Consider the following 25,113-nt stretch of genomic DNA (forward strand, 5'->3'; position numbering starts at 1 on the left):
CCATGCTTTCGGGAGTAGCCTCACTTATTGCAAATGAAAGGAGAAATGGGAAATAACGTCGCTGATAAAAAAAGGGGATTAGCTTTAGAAACTAGTTTCTAGATGTTAGAAATTTCTGTTTTTAACCTTTATCCTTGTTGGTATCATAAAAAGTAATGAATTTGGGGATTATTTTTCAGAAAAAATATTTTCTAAAACCAATGTTGAATTTTTCTTAATTTTAGCAAATTTTCAGATTGAACTGAAAAAATGCGGCTGAGGTATTTAATTTTGAAAATTTGGAGAATTTTGAAAATTTTGAAAATTTGGAGAATTTTGAAAGTTTTGAAAATTTGGAAAATCCGCCCTTTTACGCCTCCCCCACACCCTGTCCCCATTTTTTATTTTTACCATTCAATAAAATCCCCCGTATGTGAGAACCCCCCCCGCCCCTCCATATCAAGCCCCCTCTTTGCAAAATCACGCCTCAAAAATTAAAAAAATTTTCCAGGTTTTAGAAAATATTTCTTTTAAAATTGAGTATATTTTGGTTAAAAATCAATCCCACTGTTGATCATTAATTTTAAACAATTTTTTTCTAAAGCTCAGAAAAAAGTTTCTAGATTTTCGAAAACTGAAGGTTAGAACCCACGGTTTCCAAAATTTGGAAACTTTTTTCTAAAGATAATCCACTTTTTTCTCTGTGGTGCTATTTCCTACAGAGCGTTGGAAGAAAAATCTGCTTTGAACAGGAATCAAGTGAGGGATACTAATTTGGCAGCATTTCACTCTTCTATAGCTCCTGCGGGATTGCACGGTGAGATTGGACTGTAATGAAGTCCACCACGATGAATCAAAAGGGTTCAGGTTGCAAATGAATGAAAAATACAGCATTATTTCTGGTATTCAAAAATATTGGCCATTCAAATCAGTGAAATTCCTAGCAAATGGAGGCTTTTTATTCGTCTTCAAATAGAATATTCCACGATTTCCAGGATGTGTTGCAAATCCCATGAAAGCATCTGGTATCCACGTACACATACGTACCTCTGGCCGCCATTTTGTACATTTTGTTGCTGGAAATCCTGTGGGATTTTGAATGGACTCGGCATAGAATTCCCAGGCACGATTGTGACTGCAAACAACTGAATCAAATGAAATTAGATTGTAGTGGTGTTTTCATTCGAGTTAAATCGACTGAAAACTTAATTGAATTCTTAAGGTATTTATGGCGTAGTCTGGGGAGGTCGAAAAAAGTCAAGAAATTGATCTTTTTTTTTATACGTTTTTTGATTTTTTCAAAATCCCTATGCAAAATCCCAGATAGCCTAGGAGAATGGGGAAACACAGGAATTTTTCTAAAAAATGCACTTTAACACGCGCTCTCATGGGACTTCGGAAAAAAAGAAATATTGAAAATAGAAAAAAAGTTGCTATTTTCCTGAAATTTCGCACTTGGGTAGGGCTTTCAGAGAGGAAAATAAAAAAAAAATAATCCACGTGGCCTAGGAGAATTGTTTAGAAGGGATAATTAAAAACCTGAAAAATAGGAATTATGCGTGCGCAACTTGGAATAAGGGTTGAAAATAGGACTTTCAAATGAAGCCCCCAGTTGAAGATCCGAGTTTGTAGCAAAGATGTCAGACAAGATATGAATGTTTTTTTGGGCTCAAACGAAAGAGCGGGTCGAGAAATGGCGTGCTAGGACCTCTAAAGATGGTTTTGAACCAGGGGAGAAAAGAAAAAAAGTTATTAAAAAAATATTTCGAACACAAAAATGGTCGAAATAGATTGAAAATTTGTAATTGAAATATCGTTTTTTTGTTCAGCGATTGGTTTTCTGCGAGAGAACAATAGATTCCCCTCTGTCTCGCCTCCTACATGCCCACTCGCCGTAAATACCTCAATTAATGTTTATCGCAGGTGAAGATGGATGTTTTTTTGTTATTGTGAATTCCAATTGCTTCATTGGAAAAAAAATTAAGAGGGAGGAAATTAATTTGAGTCGAGAGGCGGAGGGAGTTTAATATTTACCATAATGTCGAATAAGTTGACCGATTCTTGTAGTTAATGGGGGAATATCAGAGCAGCCGGGTTGGAGAGGTCTCCCACCATTTGGATAAAAATCAGCGTGTCCTATAGGGCTTGGGAATCCAAAACGTCCGCCATCGGTATGAATTACGTCGACAAAGGCGGCATCAGATGCGGTCAAATGTCCGTCCATTCCTGTATCCATGTAGAGTGGATAGGCTGCATCCAGTCCAGTGATCCTGCCAACCTATTCATTGTGGCTTGTGACAGGTGTTACAATGAAATATGAGTTGATGGATGTGTTATTTCGAGACCTGCCTCGCACGATAGAAAAGAAATTTGCTATTTTTAATTTTCAATGTCCTGAAGTTTCTTCAGAGATGTTGTTAGGCGAATATCATGGAAAATCTGGACGTCAACTATTGATTGTTTGATCCCATGAGGCAAATATAAATTATCGAGTGTCGAGAATAAAATGCACTGAGAGAAACATATCTCATCTCTTGAGGATTAATTTCTTGGGATAAGAATTCCGGATAATGTGTCAGACAATGTCAGATTTCGGTGAAGTGTTCATGACTTGAACACGAACATTTCATGATAAAGTGAGAATTTCTGGCCACAAGAAATCGGTTTTTTCGTCTCAGGAGATGAGAAAATGACTAAAAATATTAAAAGCTCCGATTCAGTGAATCATGAATCAGAGACTTTCATATTGAATGAATAGAGAGTTTATGCAGAGGAAAACAACCTCCAGATATTAAAAAAATATAACCGTCGCTTACGCTCAATCGCTTTTAGTTCGAAGGGAAGGAATATCTTCTTTTCCTTCTGTCAAACTATTCTTGTGTTTTAAGGAATATCATCTCATTTCGAAAAAAGACATCATTTTTTCATTCAGTAACTTCCTCCTTAGCCCGAAGAGCACCGATTTCTTGTCTGAAATCTACCATAAATTGCATCCAGAAAAATGAATTATTAATTACAATTTGTGGCACTGACGCTAATTTTTGCCAGAGAATTTTATTTATAATCAAAAAATGGAAATCTCTTCTTATTATTCCGTATTTATTGGCCCCTCTAATGCCAATGAAACCCTCGGAGACCCCACAAATGTCGAAATAAAAAATTTTCATTTTCACCTGGATCAAGGGTCCGACTTTTTAACAATTTCATTTTTTATTTAGACAACGCATGCAAGCGGAGGGACGAGGGTGGCTACAATAGATTGGCCTCTTTCTATTGTTTCTTTATTCTAGTTCGTTTTCGGGTTGTTCTCATCCCCTTTTAATTTAATAAACTCTTCTTAATCAATTCTACGGGCTTTTCAGTATAAGGAAAACTCACAGTTAACAACCTTTTTCGGTGCCAAGTTCTTCCCCATAAAGCCCGCAGCTTCGGCTCCGAGGCTGAATCCAATGACGTGTAACATTGACATTGGTACAGCATTATTATTATCCAGCCATTTCACAAATCTTGCCATGTGTCTACCAACTTGTCTTGTATTTCTCACGGCTGTGATATACCAAGGTAAAGCGGCAAGTTTTCCCCAGTCGACCAAAATGACATTGTATTCCCCGCGCTTTAGATAAGCTGGAAGAAAGCATGCAGCGTGATATAGAGTTTCTTTGGGAATTTCATCGAGTCTTATTTTCTTCATGTGTTTTTCCCGGCTCTCTGGAGATCCCACATTCCGCGGGGTTGTCGGGGAGTGAGTTTATTTCTCATTTCTCCATTCAGTAGGGAATGAAAAAATTGTATAGAAAAAATACCAGGCCCATCCGCTAAAAATTTTATTAGATTCCTGTTCAACTTTTATTGAAAATTCTAGTTGTTTTTCGATTCTATTGAAAAATTCCGAAGCTTTTCTGCGCGATTTTTCAGTCATTTTTTTCCTCCTCAAGAAAATAAAATGCGCAGAAACAGCAGAATCTATTTGACAATGAATTATTAATGAACTTGAACTGAGAAAAATTTCAATGGTAATTTTAACCCTCGATCGGTTGCGTCATGGCACGAGCGGTGTTCTGCCTCGATTTTTATTTTTTATGCTGAAACGTTGTTGAGAAATAATCTGAAAAAATTGGAATTCCCACTTTCCATCATGTCACATATTTAAACAATTTTTGTTCTGTGCATCTTTGCACCGATCCAAAATTAAAATTCCTTAAAAATTCGACACGATCGAAATCTCTGTGTTTAACCTCTAAATGCCAAATTTTCGCATCGAATGGAAATCAATTTTTGAATAATGTTTTCACTTTTCTCGTTTTATACAGATATTAGTTGTTAGTCGGAAGTTCAAAGTTACTCGTTTAATCATAAATACATAATTTTTTTAAACTTTTTTTTCTCAAAATAGTAAAATACACGGAATGGTGCAGCGCTCATCACGCGACCAGGTACATTAACTACAAGGGAATTGTCAAAGAAATTATGTTTACAGTGACAATAAACTTTGTAGATTAAACTAGGATTCATAGTTCGATTTACAATGTTTATTGTTACCGTAACTATGTTTTTTTTGACAATTCCCTTGCAGTTGAAATTACCATAGAAATTTCTCTCACTGTGAGATTCAGTAGCGAAGTGGTAAAATGGTATAAGTCAATTTTGACTATTGACCAGTTTTTAATAAATATCTCGGAATGTAAGGGAAATAGCAAAATTTTTGTTATAACCTTTTTTGTAGAGCTGATTGAGAGCTACAACAAATGTGATTACGAAAATTTCACTGTCTTCGTTAGATTCGGAAATATTCCGCAAAAACTCAAAAAATTTAAGTTCCCCATTGTAAATAATTCGATCATACCGGCTAGAATTGCCATGGCACTGCTTCCGCTACTTCTCTCTGCATATCCATGAATGAAAATGACTGTCGGACTTGTGGGATCGAAATTGCTGTTTCTCAAACTTCTCGAATTCCCCAGTTTCAAAATATTCGGCCTCATTGGATTTTTGCTGCGGGAAAATGGCATGAAATAGAGTTAAAATGTTGCAAGTGGTCTCAGGGAGTTTCCGTGAATTATGATATGCATACTTAGTATAAAGTTGAAACTGTATATCACGATCCACTTCGATGTTGCAGCACAGAGCGCATGTGCCAGTGGGGAAGGGCGATATATTGAGTCTACTAACACCTAGAATTTGTGAGTGACGTTCATACGTTTGGAAATGAAAATCAGTCCGGAGTTGACATTTTTTCAATAATTATTTAACCCTAGATTGGTCGCCATATGAGAGAAACACCGCAGCGCATCGTTTTTCTTCAATTGCCATTGACTCCACACCCAAAAAAATTCATTGTCACTCCTTGAATGAGATTTTCGATTGTGAAATCGTCGTAATTTACGACAATTATAAACGTACATTACGTTTTCGTAAACGTAATTTACGTTTAGGTTTTTCCGCGTGCGTATCAAATGAAATTGTCCGTTACGCGACGTTGCCGGAAATTCGCTAAACGTGCCCGCGCAGTGTAGAGTGAATTCGGCAACGCTGAAGCCTAAATAATACTGCGGCAAGTCCCCGCGGAGGTGATCACTGCCGCCGTGTGTAAACGCACGAAACATAAAAATTAAAGGCCCAGATTTCTTTATCAATCAGCTTACTGTCTTCATCTAGGGGTGAATAATAAAGAGGGATAATTAATCATCAGAGAATCGTAACCACGCAACACGATTATTTACATCAAAACTCTTCTTCCACTCGACAATTCGACAAAGTACGCGATAAAAGCACAAGGTTTAAGCGTACGACGAAAATTAGGTGAACTCTCTGGAATTGCTCAACTGCTATGAAGAGAACTCTCAGCGGTTTCGCACCTGGGTGTGTTTGAGAGTGAAGAACAAAAAGAAGCCGATGGTGAAAAAAATTGCGCTACCGTTTTAACGGCAAAAACACCAGCCGTTATGATGCTTTGTTGGCATCGGTGGCTGTTTTCATTTTATTTTTGTTACGGCCCTTGTCCCGCGGATACTCGGAACAATGCCCACGAGAGGTGTTGAGGTAATGAGGGAGTTTGAGTCTGTATGAGTCCAAACGTAGTGGTGAATCCTTTCATATTGAGTTTGAATTAGCGGGGATGACGTTAAACTTGCGTCCGGAAATTCGGGAAAAAATCGGACATGTCGAAGGTCGGCTATCATGAGTCAAATATAAAGGTCAAATAAGAGATACACAAAAATGAAAAAAATTGGTGTCTCAATTTAAGACATCTGTTGGAGACAACGGTCATCCCCAATATTATGAGATGGCATAATATATTATGGTGAGCCACTCAAGGTGTTTTGGTTGAAAAGCCAAAATAATGAAAAGAAAATTGGAAAATTCATGGGAGAAATTTCTAAGCGTGCTGCATCATTGAGAATTTTTGCACATTTTCTTCAGATCTCAGTTTCAAGAAAAAAAATAATGAAATTTGGATGTTTTTGTAACCCCTCCAGCTATAACCTCCGAGGTTACCCCACTCTCAATTAGGGAAATTTCCATGGCACCCAAAAAAATAATGAACTGTTGAGGAAAAATTAGTGGGTGATGAATCAAATCTTTCTTAAGAAGACGTATAAGTTTCAGATTTTTTCAGATTTCATAAGAAAGTTATCTGAACAAATGATTCGGAAAATTATGAGTTCCGGGGTAATTACGCCCTCACGCGCAGGCGCGTGATTCGAGTGTCAGTGAGCATCATGGGAAAGGTATGGGTTGGCCCATGGAACTGAGAGAGAGAAAACACTCGACAGGTTTACCAACTCGAGACGCATTTTAATATTACTTCAATAATTAGAATAACATCCAATAAAAATTATTTGCGACCCTTAAGTGATGAGAAAAAAATCAATCAATCTGATAAATAAAATCAATATTCAAAAAATCTTCAAATGCACACTTAAATAGTTACTTGAAAATTGGAAAATTTCGTGTTCAGCGATTGAATCAGGGCTCGAGAACAATAAGACTCCCCTTCCGTTTCACCCCCCGGTGATCAACACCCGAAACACCTTAACCCGCGGTTGGTCATAATTTTCTGATCACTACTTCCCCAGCATTAGTGCACACCGGACATTCCCACAAAACATGATTAACATTTTTCCTTCGTATCCACACTTGCATATTGGGGAATTAGTGATCCCAATTCGCGTCGGTGATTCCGCTAGGCTGTGATGATTACCCCTGGTTCTACTAGCCCAGAAACTCCTTGGGTTCTTCTACGAAATTTGTCCGTGCGTCTCACCGTACCCAAGCGAATGCTAGAATCTCCACATAAAATTCTAAACTCGGGCCACACTTCAATAATACGAAAAATCGACACTTCAATCGTCACCTCGACTTCATCGATTGAATAATAACAACAATCACCTGTGTTAACAACGAACAGTCGACATAACAGAGGAGTGAAAAATGGAAGGATCATATTTCTTATGTCCACCCTAATGACATCAAGTAGAACACGCAACGCACAAACACGAAAATAATCGACAACTGTTCGTTCGGATCCTTCGGTGTAAACTGAGAAGTTGTCAACTTAAATCTTCCCAGTTTCTACAGTGTACTGACTATTTACAGCAAAAACTGGGCGGTACTGTTTTTATACCGATTTTCACCACCGATCAATGCCTCTATTTCCATCGACCTTTCGATTTCGCATAAAAACCTTCTTTACGCTCTTGTTATTTTTTCTCTCTCTCACTTTCAACAGCAGAAGTGATTCTCAGTAGATCTCTTCGGAAGTTAATCGTGTCTGAAGAGGGAAATAATGTTGAGCCTTGAAAATACCTTAAAAGTTCTGCACGACAATGTGAATGATGATGAAAGGAAAAATAAGGAGTATTCCTGATTTCTATTGTGCTCACTCAACCGTTCAGGCGAATCACTCTTGCCACCGGACATTGTGGATTTATCATTTGTAATACCACAAGAGCTTCAAAATTATCGGGTATTTTCCGATAGGTTCGTTGCAAACAATGAAGGAGTCAAGTTTTTCAGGTTAAAAAATCACGAGTGCGAAGCACGAGTGATTTTTCCAGAAAAACTTGACGATTTCGTTTGTATGCAGGGAACCTTGAGGAAAATGTCCGATTAATTTTGAAGCTCGTGTGGTATTCGGGGGATTATTTTTCCAATCCAAATGTCGGGCAATATAATTGGACCATGAGACGAAACTCACAATTGAGAAACGAAAATTGTATAATTAACACAACGACATAATTGAATTCAATCTGTCAGTTTGACGAGGGGTTAATTCGACTGCATGATGTTTTGTTTTTTATATCGCAACTACCAGAGAAAATTATCAAAAAATTATCAGTTGAAAACCCTGTAGCTTGTACCACGTGATGTCGAATGGGCCAATTATATTGCCCGATATTTGGGTTGGAAAAATAATCAGTAGTAATACCTCAAGAGCTCCAAAATTATCGAGTATTCCTCGATAGCTTTATTGCGAATAAATGAGGGTGTCAAGTTTTGCAGGTTAAAAAATCCCGAGGGCTTGTGCGAGGAATTTTTCTGCAAAACTTGGCACGATGATTTGTTTGCGGGAGAGCATGACGGAAATACTCGATTAATTTTGAATCTCGAGGGCTATTTGTCGGATTATTTTTCCCAATCGGATTTTGGCCAAGCAGAGTGCAGTGGATAACATCAGGAGGTGAATTGGGGAAGATTTGAACAAATTATGTTAATATAATAACCCGATTTCCCTAGATTGTCAAATATCAGATTCTATTACATCTGAAATGAGCCGAAAAATGAAGAGCTACTGCGAAATATTCAGATAAAAGAAATGAAGAACTACTGCGAAATATTCAAAAGCTAGGAGGAAATACCCGAAATAAAACAGTCGGGTAGCCTCAAATACTGCGCTCTGATTGGTCGAAATCTGATTGATTCAAATATATTCTATAATTGAATGGAATTTATTCCTTGGAAACGAAGTTGTAATATTTCACGATGTGTTAATTTTTTCTAAATATCAAGAGGAACAAATCCGTCAACTTCTTCATTAAAAAACCTCAAAAGAGATGGCCCCAGACATCAGAGACTTTTCATCAAAACTAGAATAGAGCTAGAACTTGGGGGGAAAATACCACGCTATTCAGAAACGTATTGAGGTAGTCCAGGTCCAAATATATATCTGCCATCAGCAGACAAAAGCCGTCGAAGAAAATTGGAAAAACGTACGAGGGGATGAGGGGAAACAAAAAAAAATCGTCTTTTTCAGTGTCAGAAGATGAAAGAAACTCGCTGAAAATGAAGAATCAAACGGAAAAAAATCTGCTCGTGGGGCAGAACATGGAGTTGACAGAAAAATGATGAAAATAATTTTAACAACGCGATTCTCAGTCAAAATTACCTTCATTATTTTTTTTATTCACCAAAAATGACATTTATTCACCAAAAATTACATAGTGTTTCCTACGGAGATTACTATTGCGACTGTTTCAAGAAAATTCAGTCGAGCGTAGATTGAGCATGGGCAGGTATGATAGGGGAGGAGTGGACTGGACCAGCCTGAAACGCAGTAGTAGTGGGGATATTTTGCGCATCATCCGCCTAATATCTGGAAACCATCCCTGACCCAGTTACGGGTGATCCGTACCCCCTTCCCCTTTGCACATAACACACCTAACGGCGGGTCCATAACCACCACGAGACGCCCTCCCCCCGCCCTCTCCGCCATGTTACGTGTCATAAGACGTGTACAGTGCTTTGCATAGTACCTTAGCTTAATGCGGTATCATCGCAGTCCATCCATTGCGGTAATCCTAAAATTTTGTAACCGCCCATATTTTTTTCTCATACGATTCCGATAACGAATGATTCCAACGTGGAATAACGAAAAACGATTAATTTTAGGATTTGCTAAAAAGAGGAAAATAAAACAAAAAGTAAAATAATGATTTTTTCAGAAATCGACTTATTTCTTGTCCTGATCGACGGTGTAACGCATCCCGGCATATCGACTTGAATCAAGTCGAAGAATCAACTTGAATCAAGTCGAAGAATTAACTTGAATCAAGCCGAAAAATCAATTTGAATCAGGTCGACGACTCAACTTGAATCAAGTCGAAGAATCAACTTAACTCAAGTCGAAGAATCAACTTGAATTAAGTCGAAGATTCAACTTGGATCAAATCGAAGAATCAACTTGAATCAAATCGAAGATTTGACTTGAATCAAATCGAAGAATCGACTTGATTCAATTTGACTCTTCGACCGTATTCAAGTCGATTCGACGACTTGACTCAAATTGATACTTTGAATCAGTTCGTTCGACTTGAATTGAGGTTTTAAAAAAAGTTTCTCATCATAGTTATTTCTCAGTGAAGAAACTAACAAATTGACTTATCCTCATTATTCTACTGGTGTAGAAATCCCCATCACCTGGACTTAGTATTTCTCCTCCAACAGATTTCTCAAAATAGAAGCTTTTAAGAGGCAGATCTTCCGTAAAGCACTATTGGCACATTCGACCTCGACTCCCACCAGAAATATAGGAAGGGTTGTTAGGGAGAGTCATGTTTGCCGGTTGACACAACAGCCGCTGGTACGAAATCTGTGTGACCGTTGGTGCATGCGGTACACATACACATGCAAAGCGTTCTACAGCTCCCTACGAACGTCCATTCGATTCCAATATTACCCCTGGCCCTTTGTTCTCACTTGGCGAATATATAGCTCTGTTTTTTCAGCCTTTTTGTAAACCAAACAGGCAGAAATTTCTAAATATAGAAGTCGTACGATTATTTCCCCAGCGAGGAAATGAAAGTCGGAAGTTTCATTGTTTGGAAAGATTGCTAGCCAATATTTCCTCCGCTATAAATTTTATTTCCTCACTGCTCTTCACTGTTTCTTGTCCGGGGATTGGCATTGGCCCTTTTCCCAAACTCGTAAAAGTGAAAATCATCACGGAAAAATGGCGTTTACGACTAGTGTCATGGGGTTTTTTTACTCGCGGAGGTGACCAGTCCTCGCTTTTGGCTCGAGTGCCAATCCCACGTGATGGAAAAACCCTATGGCCGGTGCTCTGAATTATTAGGGCAACACGCTCCTCCTCGGGGGCACATTTTATTCCATAGCAAGAAAACTAATAACCAATAATTTATAATTGAGATGTAGTCTATGTTTTCTTGATATTGAATGAATTATTTTATTTATTTTTCACTCTCCTAAAAAAATTGAAATAATAAAATTCGTACGAATCCGACTCTTTTTTTTTTTAATCTACACTATAATAACCTAACGACGACCTATTCTAGTTATTAAATGAAAATTCTGACTCGACTCGCGTCGAACTAAGACGTATCGGTTTGAGATAGAAACCAATAGCATCATTTTCGGATGTGAATCATTATTTTCATCACGCTGTGACGAAAAGTGGACTTTTAGGCACGCGGAAAACTTTTGGAAGAGAAATACTAAGTCCAGGTGATGGGGATTTCTACACCAGTAGAATAATGAGGATAAGTCAATTTGTTAGTTTCTTCACTGAGAAATAATGATGATGAGAAACTTTTTTTAAAACATCAATTCAAGTCGAACGAACTGATGCAAAGTATCAATTTGAGTCAAGTCGTCGAATCGACTTGAATACGGTCGAAGAGTCAAATTGAATCAAGTCGATTCTTCGACTTGATTCAAGTTGATTCTTCGATTTGATCCAAGTTGATTCTTCGACGCTCCGCGTGCCTAAGAGTCCAATTTCCGCCACATTGTGATGAAAAATATTGTTCGTAACTCGTGAAAAAATGTTTTTTAGCTCGTGGGATTATATCACTCGCCAAAAAACACTTTTTTGCACTCGTTACGAAATATACTATTATTCTCACCCATGAGTCAGTAATAACCCCTGACTGAGGAAGGAAATGCGGCTGAAACTGTAGATATATGACTCAGGCAATAGAAATTCACAACTTGCCTCCCCTGAACCTTCATATACTCGCTTGTTGCGTGTCACCACACGTTTCATGAACCAGTCCCATTGATGTGAATAGCGTAGACGGGGAGAAATTGTATTATCAGACACAGTATTGATTACTTGTTGCAATGAGTAAACCAGGAAGTAATCTATTTATAGCTCCATTATAACAACTCTTGGGTAATTATAATCCTTTCTGTTTGCAGGATAAATTGCTGACGAAGTTGGAGGAGAATGAACCCGAAATGGCATCTTCTCAGGAGGATGAAGTGAGTAAATAGTGAATAATAGTGAAGATTGGTGATCCTTGGGGTGTCATATACCGGATAGCCCATGGGAATACTTACAACCATTCGAACAGTTTATGACAATCGACTGTGGAATATATAGCGTAGTATTTACAGTAGACTGTCGTTATAGTGTTATTTAGCGCTCATTTAGCAAACATTTCAGTGTTTTCGGCGAGATTTTCTTTGGGGAGTTATTGTGCACCCAGAAAATCTCGTCCTGAGTCAAGTCGAGAAATCGGTTTGAATGAAACCGATTTTTCGGTTTGATTCAAACCGATTTTTTTACTTGACTCAGGTCGACTAATTTTTCGACTTAACTCAGGACAACTAATTTTTCGACTTGACTCAGGTCGACTAATTTTTCGACTTAACTCAGGATAACTAATTTTTCGACTTGACTCAGGTCGTCATGGGTCATAGTATTTATAGTCGACTCTCGTTATAGTGGTATTTAGCGCGCATTTAGCAAACATTTCAGTGCTTTCGGCGGAATTTTCTTCGGAGAGTTATTGTCCACCCAAAAAAGGCGTCCTGAGTCAGGTCGAAAAATTGATTTGAATCAAGTCGGACTGAATCGTGCCGGGAATCGTCTCATTTCATGTCGGATCGACGGCACATCGGTCTGATTCAAGTAGATTTTTCGACTTGATTCCGGTCGAGCTCGACCTAAATCAAGTCGATTCTTCGGCTTGAGTCAAGTCGATACGTAGCTTAATTCGGAGAGATACCCTGTTAGAAAAAAATCTGTAAAAACCTCTCGCCATTGAGGAAACCATGATCAATCACGCTAAGTTATACTTATTGCTATGAAACACTCGTAATACGAATGGCAAAAAAATTATTTCACGACATTCCAGGAATTTCAATTCCCAAGGGAATTCGATCCTCACCACTTGCATCATGGAATTCTTCATAGAATGTCTTGTCAACCAGCGACTATCTCCATTCCATTTTACGTAATAGTTACGTGAGCCCTATAATACTTGAAGCTATAATTCTCGGTGAAATATTTACGACAGCCTAACATCTGTTTTTCCACGACTGGGGGAAAATGAGTGAGCGTCGTGATACTTTTTCATGCACTTGTTTGTTTTGCTTCCGGAGAAATTGAAGGTCATAATATCGAATTTAATAGTGATGACTGTGACACTAAGCCGTACTCTCCCCTATGTAAAATATATAATTCTGAAAATATTTATATTGTTGTATTTAATTAAGAAATAATTCAGGATAAATCGAAGGGGTGTACTTATTGACAGTTCTTCAGAATCAATCATAGAACAAAAGTGGATCACGCATGAAGTTATTCCCAAACATTCGAGAATGACAATCAACTTTGTTTTATTTTACAAAAGAGGGGAAGAGGATAGATTAAACCATTCGATTCCGCAACAATATTTTCATCCAGAAATTCTACCTAAATTAAGTCGAGAACGACTCGAATCATTTCCTTTGAAAATTTTACCTTTGAATCCGAAAGAGGAGATTGTAAGAGATTGCAGGAGATTTATTCCATTGCTGGAAGCATGCAGAAACCAAAAATACCGTTTGACACCTCAGACTGAAGTATAGATATTAAAAAAACTGCTTACTTTTGGTATTTGCAACGTTGACCGTAAAATATCTCGAATATATGCGAAATTAGAAATAATAAGTTTGTGACGACCTAACGATCCTCAGGGGCCTTGGTATCTCCTCTCATTATTACATTTCCGTGCGAGCGATTTGTTAGCGACATCCAGTGACAGTAATTGTTGCAATTGCTTGAACTCCTTGGAGATTGTCTCCAAGTATAAATACAAGTTTTGCGTGCATATTATTATAGTTCTGCTTTTGCTAACAAACATGAGCAGGTTTGTGGTGTTTTTATTTGTTACGAGCCTCGTGGCTGCGGTGGTAAGTATATGTACAGATCCAATTTTCATGCATGAGAAATGCCAAATTAACATTTGATCAATCATGAATGGACAGGAGGGAAATAAATTGACGATATTCTCCCTCACTCAGGGGACGAAATTTCATTCCTGGATTTTCCACATTTTTCATGTTGAAAAAAAAGCATTTTTCATCATTACAGACTCCTCAGCAGGGGATGCAGATACCGCCAGTGATGGGGGGCATGAGTGTTGGACAATATGATGGAATGGGCGGAGGTATACAAAGTGGCCGTGGGGGTGCTATGATGGGGTCATATGGGGCAAAAGAAGAGCAAGGAGGCAACATGGGTGGGATGAATGATATGAGACAGATGGGTGGGACGGGACGAATGAGACGCGTATCTGAAGATGACTTGAAAAAAAGCAACAAGGGTAATATTTCAAATATTTATGCTGTCAATGTTCAATTCAGATCTGAACAATTTTCTCATTTTTTTACTCGAAAGCAATTACCGGGAAATTTTGTAATTCTGGAGATAAGATTTTCGCAGTTCATATTCTGTATCAAATACTCGATGGAATATTCAAATAGATAAATTTTTCTTTCCATTTTTATTGAATAATATTTTGCTTTAGAAAATCCTCAAGTTCTGAATGAAAAGGCGATAAAATCGGAGAGGGATAAACTCTCTGCAGAGAGGAATGACACAACAAAAAATGACACAGGTAAAGTACAACCGCTTATTTCATTTCTTAGATTATCTCCCTCAATCGCTTCCATGAGGTTCTCACATCTGTATAATGGGGAATAAAAATACAATACGAGGAATATGAGAAATGGAAGATTTCGAACTGTATTAGGACGGCCAGTAATTTATCGATAGCTTTTCCAAGATGTCTGTTATATTTTGTTTTACTGTAAGTCACGTTATGTCAGTGCAGTCAATAATGATTAGTCTGTTAATTTCAAGCTCACGCTGCAATCCAAGGGAGTGGCATTGAAAGATTGAATGACACCCTCCCGAATGATAACAATGGACGTCAGATGGAGGTGGCGAACGGTAAAGAAAATAATACGACCGATTCAAATGGACAACAGACAACAGGTATTATCTGCAAGAACACAGAAAAGAACCTGCTGAATTCGCAAATTTAACCAGCGAGACATGCTAAAATTAATTAACTTAATTAACTGATTCTGTCGCTAATTTCCATTAGCAGAAAACTAAATTTTGTGAATTCTATCCCCAAATTATCCTGATTGGAACCCTAAGGCTGTCTTTCTGGTTCAAAGCCCACTCAAAAATTCATTTCTTGATTCAAATAGATCACGACTTGACTCAAGTATTTTGTCTACCCGATTCCAATAGGAAGAATATCATCCAATCAATGCCAGTTTGAGACTCATTTTGAGTATGAAATAAAATTGTTTTATGAAAGTTGGCGTCTAGTAGAGGTAAATTAAGGAAAGGTCAACTTGAGTCAAGTCGAGCTCTACTTGAATCGAGTCGCCAACTCGACTTGACATTTTTTAGATCCACTCAATCCAAGTCGATTAAATCTACTTGGAATTAGGGACTTTACCCGAATCAAGTCGCAGAATCTACTTGAATCAAGTTGCAGAATCTACTTGAATCAAGTCGCATCCGACCGAAATTAAACTACAGAATCTACCTGAATCGACTGGCTATGCCGATTTGCACATGTGTGAACGCACCTTCATGACGGCATGAAATCAGTCGATTATTATCGACATTATTCCGCCTGAATCCTATCAAGTGGGTCTCCCTACATGATTCAGAAAGTTTTTTGTTTGAGTTACATTGTTCGACATCTCACTCGAAATTTTCCGATATATTTCATTTGTTTTAGGACGATTCACTTCTCTTTAACCGGTTTTAGTCAAATCCTTATTCTATTTCAATGTTCTCCTATTTAGGATCTCCACGCAGACACCGACGACAAACCACTGGCAATTCTAAGGAAATTGGTACCCTGGGATATGGTGGAGATTATGGAGACGATTGGGGCCATGGTGGTCATGGAGGACATGGCTGTGATGATAAGTGGGATTATGGTCATGGAAGCTGGTCGAGCAGAAAGCAGGAATCCTCAAAAAAAATTTAATCAGTTCTCGTTGGCCCGAAGACTCTTCTAATAGTCGATTACCCATTGTCAAAACAATTGACATGTGAATAAATGAATGAAAATCTGTTGAACAATAATTGTCTTTTATTTCTACCGCACCACAGCTCAGACAGATTATTATCAAATATTGATCTCCTGAAGTTGTGAATATTCTCCCGATATGTAGGGACAAGTCGGGCGAAATGGACAATTTAACTTTTTTTGAAATGTTAATGACAGTCAATTTCGTATAAAATGAGACCTACCGTCCCCATCGAGTCAGAGTGACCGACGGCCACAATAGAATCCCTGCAATATCGGCCGGCTGCATGGCTGAGGTTTTCCATGGTTTCCCTGGCAGTCCTTGTCCGAATGAGTGCAGTTGGGGAAAAATAAGTCGGCCGTGGTAACGCATATAACGGGGGATGGGAACAAAATGTGAAGACCCGAGAGGGTATACATATGGATGATTTTAAAAAATACCTCTAGGAGTATTGTAATATAAATATTGTTCTTTCGTCTTTTACAGTGTGTCATCTGCGTCAATGCAAGAGCAACGATGCAGACAGCGCCTTGCGGCCATCGTGTGGTTTGCAGGTACCCATTCAACTTTCCTCATTTCCATAACTTCCCGAGGAAACTCAATCCTTCAATCTTTTCTGGAGGGCTTACTAATCTTGAAACATTATAATTTATAGACGTTGTTTCGTTAAGACGATACAAATGGCCGTCTCCCAGAGACTGTTACCCCTCCGGTGTGTCATATGCCGGGCGAAAATTCTGCGATTGAAGCAGACATTGATACCTAGAGATGTAAGAGAAGATATTGTTCAATATTCTGTAGGAATTAAGGATATCAATCACTGCAGATTCATTTTTTATTGCGTCGCGAATAAAAAATTCAACAAGTTTGAAATAAAAATAAATGTCTCAATTTTTAATGCGTTTTACAATTCTTCATGCATCAGAATTTATCGAGTCTCCGTGATATTAAGGGTGCCAAGTGAATTTGGCGATGACCTTGAAAATTGACATTCACCAACAAAGTTATAATTTTTTTAATTAATAGTATTAGACAGATGGTGAACATCGGTGACAATTTTAAAATTTTAGAACTTATGGATATCGAGAAATTAAATAAACAAAATCAGCCTTATACACGGCCTCTTATGGAGTTTTGATTAAATTGAACGTTTCAACCCCCTAGGAACTCAACAAAAATTTGAAAAAATTTGAAGATATGGGGAATGATGTCTTCAATGTCATGGCGACGAAAAACAATGGGGTACCGGGGTGAATAAGAGAGATATTTCACCCCGCCGTACCCATTTGATCCCATGCTTTCTCGAGGTTCGTCACGCGAAATAGAGGATTTTCCGCATTTATTTTCTCGATGTCTAGTTCCGGTTGCGGGTTTGAAATTTCGTCGGATGGATGAATACATATTTCTCCAATGATGGAGGGACAGAAAAAATTTTTTTTGAATCTTTTTTCAAATTCACTTGGCACCCTTAAGCGCGCGTCAGGCCTCGTAAGGGAAAGGCCTCGTGCGCGAGGGGTTAAAAGAGTGTCCCACAAGTTTATGATTAAAAAATTACTTAGTAAGGTCCTAAACTAGACCGAAAAAAATCATGCAAGTTCCCTATAATTGATAAGAGCATTGCTCACAACATATAGCATTGGTTTGCTTGGATTGACACAAAATCCTTGAGGTTAAAAATTGTAACGGATATATCATCTCATCTTCCAACATATGGACTGACTCCAGCAATAATAAAACTCCTTTTTTCATCAACTATTCAGTACTCAATGTCTGGGAAATCATGGGTACTGCCTCAAAGTGCATCCGAGTACAATATGGGCTCCGCTGGTGTCGGTACCAGTGGCAGTGGCCCGGGTGGCAGGTGGGGAACGGGTTCGGTTCCCGCATCAGCATCGCTTTATTCAATGGCCAGTGGATCATCCTCCATATCTGGTTAGACCTCGTTCCTTATTTAACATTTTTACATCCAAAAAAGTAATACCTTAAGATTTAAGATTTAAGATTAAGATTTAAGATTTCAAAACCTTTAATTAGATGCATAAGACTCACAATAACGGTTTCTTTTGAGTATATGTTTTGTGAACAGTGGAATTATTCCTTTAACTAGAAGTACAGGTCAATTTGATCTATTTATGTATCTATGGCCCGGTTGCACCAGCTCGGGGTAACGAAAGCCTCAGATAAGAAAAAAAGTAAATTTGGATGTTCGATGTATTATTTTACCCGGGAGACTCGCAAATTTATCCCGGGAACAAAAAATAAAATTATTAAATTTTATAAAAAAAAAAAAATAAACAAAAAAAATATTTTACTATTTAAAAATAGTAAATAATAGATTAGTAATAGATTAGAATAATAGGTTAGTAATACATTTTAAATATTTAACTTGTTTAATTTTTTTTTTTTTTTTTAATCGCAAGGTTAAATCAGTGTTAATTCACATGGGGCTACAGGACAAATACAAAATTATTCTGCGGGTCAAATATTGAAAAATTATGACCCCTACGATATAATTGACCCCGAGCATAAATTTTACCCTGGAGTTTATTTAGATAACAGGGCTTGGTGCAACCGGGCCTATTAATATGTTATTTTTTTAATGATAATAATCATCGCGTAATCCTTTTCCATCCAAATAACATTAATTTTGAATGCTTAGGTGTGTCTTCCGTGTCATCAGCAACTTCATCATCAGCCAGTAGTGCAGGGAGTTCATCCATGTCAAAACCAACGCGATTACGTCAACCAACTGGAGCTACTTTTCGAAAAACCCAAACGCAATCGATGAAAATGCGAATACAGGTGAGACAATGAAAATACAATACTTCCATTCGGAAGCAAAAAATGAAGCTCACAATGGCTGAACCGTTTCCACCTTTATCCCCCAATTTCAGGAGTATCAAGATTCCAGTCAGCAGATTGCTGAAGACGACGACGCGATAAGGGACAATCGCGAAAGACGACTGCCACCAATAAAAGAATTTCAGCGAGATTATCGCGCTGGAAAAGCTTCCACAAGGCTGAGGTATTTATTTTTCCAATTCCCTCCCGATTTCAGAAAAATAAGTAATATTCCAAATTTAAAAAACATTATTTTCGACACTATTGATCAAGAAGGCGGAATCAAAGGGGCGTATGTACGGGACGTAAGGAGAGTCTGTGATTAGAGAAGGCTTTTCTGAAAAATAATGCAATACGCGTAACTGATTCCAGAAAAATTAATTAATTCACGAAAAAAAATCGAAGCATGAAACATCAATATTGTGTTATAATGGAAAACTATTTGAAAATTTGGATTTTTTGGGTTCAGTGATTGAATCAGGGCTCGATAACAATAGGACTCCCTTTCCGTTTCACCCCNCCCCCCTCTGAGAGCTGCAGAAGAAATAACTCAATCGTCGCCAGATAATCCCTTTGCGTGGAATTTCTGTGAAAAGATAAATAGCAAAGGAACAAATACACGTACGACCATTCAACATTACGAAGGGAAAGTTTTTTCCAAAAAAATGTAGTTACGCCCTTTTAAGCCCTTCAGCAACGATATTGCAAGTTGCCAAATTTATGAATTTTAAGTTATAATTATAATATATTTCAGATGCGCACAGAAAATAGTAACTCAACTTGAGATATCCCCAACTCACCGAGTTCCTCCGAGTAATCCCCCAGCTCCATCATCGTCATCATCCTCAGCATCGACCCGTGCATCTACAAAAAGGCCAAGCTCAGCCCCTAGAACAGTCCTAACAGTAGCTCAAGAGGTGCAGAAATCAAAAAAAGAAAAGGAGAAGGAGAAAGAGCGCGAGAAAGCGGAAAAAGCGAGACAAAAGGAGGAGGAAAAAGCGGAAAAAGCAAGAGCAAAGGAGGCAAAAAAATTGGCGAAAGAAGAGAAGAAAAGAGCAAAAAAAGAGGCTAAAGCCCGACGAAAGGAAGCAGAAGAGGCGCTCCTCAGGGATGATAAATAATTCCCCAATAAGAAAATCTTTGTTGTATCCTCTACCCCCATTCTCCTGCCAATGTAAAATCCAAAACAATGAGAAAATCCCCACAAGAAATAATCTAGAACAATAAAATGGATTTGATAACCTAGATGAAAATAACGGCTTAAAAGCATTAAGAGGGGAAAACTGATGAAAATTAAAATTCATAATGCAGTAGTCAGGGCTGGCGGAACCCATATAGTGGATTTCAAAAAAATTGAAGAGTTAAATTTTGCGGCTAAATAAAAAGGCTCTATTACCATTCGAATATAATAAGGAAAATTACCGAAACGCGAAAAAAATTTTGCTCCACGAATTCTCCTCGCTCGTTGAATTTTAAAGCCCTAAATGATCGCAACGAAATCATTACCGACACGAGAGTATGATGAAACGACTTGAGGGTTGTCTGAAGTGGATGAATAATGTTTAAAAATGCTAAAAAATGCGAGGTGGTAACCGATTCTGGCGCCGCCATGTTGTTTGGATCTCGAGGGATTTATCCTGTCGGCGTAGCGGGAGAGAGGGAAGGGCCAATGACTCGCGCGCGTGCCATGTGTGAGTGCGTGACGTGACGAAAACGCTCCCCCACTCTCGCGTGCCCAGGGCCGTAGGTAGGTCACAGGGTGTAGGGGTTTACATTCAAACAGTGTCCGCGTTTATTTCACGAAATCGGCCGCGCGTGCCGCGCACGCACTGATAGAAAGATTCATTTATTGCAAACGAGATTCGTTAACTATTAACGAATCTAGAGTTGAATATGACCAAATGAATATTCGTTAATCTTTTTTTTCTTTTATTGTTTTAGAGTGCTGAAACCCATACATTAGGTTATTTACACTTTCATATATTAATCAATATTAATTCAATTACGTCTTCTTATTACACATTACTTAGATTAAACCTGGATTTTACTCGTTAACAGTTAACGAATGGTTCACTTGAATGGCGAAAGTCAAGTCAAACAAGGCTCCTCAAATATACGTTCGTTAATTATTAACAAATGAACATTTAGTGGGACCGAATAGACCCTAACATCCAATGAAAATCCATTCGTTAACAATAACTAATCCGTTCTATCAGTGCGCGCCTTCTCATCTCCTCGCGTAGTGGCGCTTCGGTTTCAGTCTTACGCTTACGCTTATTCGAAATTTTCGAGATACTTCGAGACCGATTTCCTTTCTCCTCTTTACGATAGGATTTTTGTCAGTGTTTTCGTTCATTCGTCGTGTGTAACACACGATGTTGTCGATTCAGTCTCCGTTCACACTTACTATGATTATCACAGGAATGACATCGGAAGACCATCTCGTCTAATTTTTGAAAATGACATTCAAAAGTTATTAATCAATAAATTTTGCACGATAAAATAAATTATATGGGAATGAATCACGTTATTCACTGATGAAAGAATTAGTTATTGTCAACAAATGGAAATGTACATTCGTTAATAGTTGACAAATGCATATTTGAGGATCCTTGTTCAACTCGACTTTCACCTTTCAAGTGAACCATTCATTAATAATTAACGAATCTCGTTTGGAATAAATGAATCATTTTATGCATTGAGACCCCGGGTGATGGTCACGGCCCTGCGATCTCTCCCCACCGCAACCAAAAATCGTGCAAGACTCTGCCAGGCGCTGGGGTGGGGATCGGACATTTCTATTCAGAGGGTCAACAAGATGGCGGCGCCCAGGTCTGTCGTCCAACTGTGGATTTCTAAACATTTATTTAAATGAGTTACTATTTTAAATTATGTCATCCCTTCATCATACTCTCCGGATGGTCAGGAAGTTGTCGCAATAATTTCGCATAAATTTTCCCGTATTCCGGTACTTTTTTTACGCTCAGACCGTCTCAATTTGACTCCCTGAGAATATTCGTACAGCTCTTTTTTCAATAGAAACCCTAGCATCAGCCCAGATATTCCTATTTCGCCGACCCTGACGTTAGTGGGATTCAAGCAGTGGCCAAAAATAATTAAAATACGAAGAAAAAAATCAATAAAATCTTTGAAGATTAAATAGTTGACTTACGATTAGTTGAAACGACTAGGACTTCTAGTTTTAGGTTTTGGGAATGAAATAAATAAATAACCAGAAATGTTCCTTTGGTCAATTGTTTTGATAAGGAACAATGCATTTTTAGCCTAAGAGTTCAATTGAATGATCCTCTGCGTTCTCTAACTAGATTAGAAGACATTTTAAATAATTTACAAAAACTATAGCAGCGATTTTCCTCACCGAGCCATGAATTAAAATCGGAATGCCATTATAAATCAAAAGTAGTCTTTTTTTAGGTAGCGGATCAATATAAAAAAGAACGTGATAGAAGGGGTGATAAAAATCATCGTTAAACAATGATCATTATGAGAAAGAAATTATATCATTCCTGATAATTCCATTACTTTGGGTTAATATTTTTAAATAGTGGAGGGTTGTTTCTGGAATTATTGAAAGTGAGTTATGAGATTTGATGATGTGCCATTTTTTGGAAATTGTTTTCGGAAAGTATGGACTTGTAACACTGAGAATAACGATAAGATCTCGACGCACATATCAAAATATTAGAAGATTATATTGGCTTTAGTCGATTTGGCTAGTTAACCCTAGTAAGTCAATTACCATCGTTGTTGAGAAAATTTTATCAAATTGTTGAACCGTGGCTCATTGAAAACTCGGGAGATAGATAAACGGGGGGAGAAGTAGAAGTTAAGGTGAAAGGATTGTTTTTATTTCAATTAGTTGATTGAACAGATATCAATTACTCACCGGTTGATGGAATAGATGTATATTAAAATCACCGATTCATGATTAATCATTACCATGTATCTCACTTGTATCAAATGTTAGCTTTCTGCTCACTCAAGTATTTACCGCTTTCATTGTCATACCATCATCAAATCAGTAGCGAAGTGGTTAAACGGATTAAGTCGACTCATCTCCCAGTTGAATTTTTGAGGAATATTTCCGAATCTAAGGGAGATAGCGAACTTTTCGTAATTACATTTGTTGTAGCTCTCAATCGGCCCTACAAAAAAGGTTATAACAAAAATTTTACTATCTCCCTTGGATTCCGAGATATTTATTGAAAACTGGTCAATAGTCAATATTGACTTGTATCGCTTTAACACTTCGCCACTGAAATATAATTTCTGGGATGAAAAACAGTCGGATCTCTGCCTAATTGCGACCGCTGCTTGACGAAGCAAATGATCGAGTCCTAAACTCTGTACAAGATGTTGGTCCATTTCTTATTTTCGTCTTGATTGGAAAAATTATCTTTGAATGGGGGGAAATGTGGAGTGGAGTGGGATCATCGGCGAAACCCCGTTTGTAATTTCATTTTACGGACATGAATGGGGATTTTTCTTGAAAGTTTTCAATTTTTTCATTCGATAGTTCGATGGTAGCGCATCCAAGATAAAACTTTCCGAATCTCTTTTTTTTATTTGAAAAAATAATATGCGAGGCGTGAGGCATAGGGCAAACGTCGGTTATGGGCCCCCCGAACTCGATTTTTCCATCTTATGAAGAAGAGGTTCTTACGATATTAAAAAAAAAATTAATCCGCGATAGAATCATAAATTCTGAATACGGTGAATTTTTTTTTAAATTTTTTACTACATATTCAACTTTAAAAAATGGAAATTTCCTGAAAGAATTTCTCATTTGATTCAAAAAATTAATTAACAAATAATTTCTTATGTGATTTAAAAAATTAATTAACAAATAATTTATTATTTGATTCAAACAGTGATTGTTGTCTGCATCAACAACACATGAGAATAGAAAAACTCAACAACTAATGAGAAAACAATAAATTAAGTCTTTAGAATTCTTTCCAGAAATCAATCGGGACAAACTTTTGAGTGTTTTTGTCTTGGGTTATACCAATTCCCACTCCATTCCAGTTTCTGTGTGACGTATGGTATAAATAAAGAAGAAAAAAAACATCGTCTCGAAAAAAAACAAATATCTCATGTATAGAGATGGAGCTGTAGACAAATTATCAACGCTTTCATGATAAAACGGAATATGATTTTGTGAAATTTATCTATCACCGGAAAAATCGTTATTAGAACCATCATAAGTGGTCAAATCAAGCACGAAATTATTTTCAAATGATCAAAATAATTTCGTGCTTGTCAATCATCATATATCCATGAACTCCATATGAAATTAAAAATATAATTCATTCTAAACGAAAATAAGTCGTTATTCCCAGTGTCGGAGAAAAACGTAAAAAACGAATGAAAAACAGAAATAGGATAATGTTAACAATCTGATAAATTCTCAGTCATACCAGAAATGTCAATTTTTATCGAGTGCATGGCGTGCTGAATCCTCTCATCGTTGGCGTGTGCTTGAACACAAGGATGTAACCGTCAACCAAAAATACGAGAGAAAGAAAAAACGCGAGATAGAACCAAATAATAATCTAAGAGGAATAAAATACATGGAAATGAAAAGGTAAAGAACGGGAAAAAACTATCTGTGCTGCATTTGTATTCTGTAGGTGGACGCGACCTTCGCGCGCCTCAAATCGATCATTCGATCCTTCAGTCGCCCTCACGGTCGATTGTCGTGAGGACGAGGGGGGAGGAGGTGGAGAAAAATAAGCTGTGCAACCCACGGAATAACTCGTGAATACGGAATATCATGACGTTTAAGATGAGGATAATACAGCTGATTGTGAAGATCTTTAGAAAAATTCGGACATGTGAGCAGATCCACGTAAATCAGCAGGACAATAAGTCGAGGCTGGGGATTTTCGTCTCAATTTTCAACATTTTTTGAATATTGATTTTATTTATCAGATTGATTGATTTTTGTCTCATCACCTACGGGTGTCAAATAGTTTTTATTGG

General features: G+C 37.7%; 2 protein-coding genes across 2 annotated transcripts in view; both read left to right on the forward strand.

Annotated features, from left to right (window-relative positions):
• Positions 1-21,055, forward strand: part of LOC107039590 (protein phosphatase 1 regulatory subunit 12A) — a 30,417-nt gene extending 9,362 nt beyond the window's left edge. The window contains exons 3-9 of the mRNA XM_015259301.1: positions 12,136-12,198; positions 16,753-16,820; positions 16,922-17,036; positions 18,027-18,198; positions 18,926-19,068; positions 19,161-19,291; positions 19,862-21,055. Coding sequence (XP_015114787.1) covers positions 12,136-12,198; positions 16,753-16,820; positions 16,922-17,036; positions 18,027-18,198; positions 18,926-19,068; positions 19,161-19,291; positions 19,862-20,228 — 1,059 coding nt within the window. The 3' untranslated portion in view covers positions 20,229-21,055. The remainder of the gene's footprint in view (positions 1-12,135; positions 12,199-16,752; positions 16,821-16,921; positions 17,037-18,026; positions 18,199-18,925; positions 19,069-19,160; positions 19,292-19,861) is intronic.
• LOC107039682 lies at positions 13,524-16,318 on the forward strand. The gene is made up of 5 exons (XM_015259442.1): positions 13,524-14,115; positions 14,297-14,528; positions 14,733-14,822; positions 15,068-15,202; positions 16,036-16,318. Exons 1-5 carry the CDS (start codon positions 14,065-14,067, stop codon positions 16,221-16,223), a joined length of 696 nt encoding a protein of 231 aa, XP_015114928.1. The 5' UTR covers positions 13,524-14,064; the 3' UTR covers positions 16,224-16,318.
• Positions 21,056-25,113: the final 4,058 nt, after the last annotated feature.

Source organism: Diachasma alloeum, unplaced genomic scaffold, assembly GCF_001412515.2.
Source record: "Diachasma alloeum isolate Michigan unplaced genomic scaffold, Dall2.0 Dall_scaffold_00302, whole genome shotgun sequence".
In the NCBI taxonomy this organism is placed as follows: domain Eukaryota; kingdom Metazoa; phylum Arthropoda; class Insecta; order Hymenoptera; family Braconidae; genus Diachasma; species Diachasma alloeum.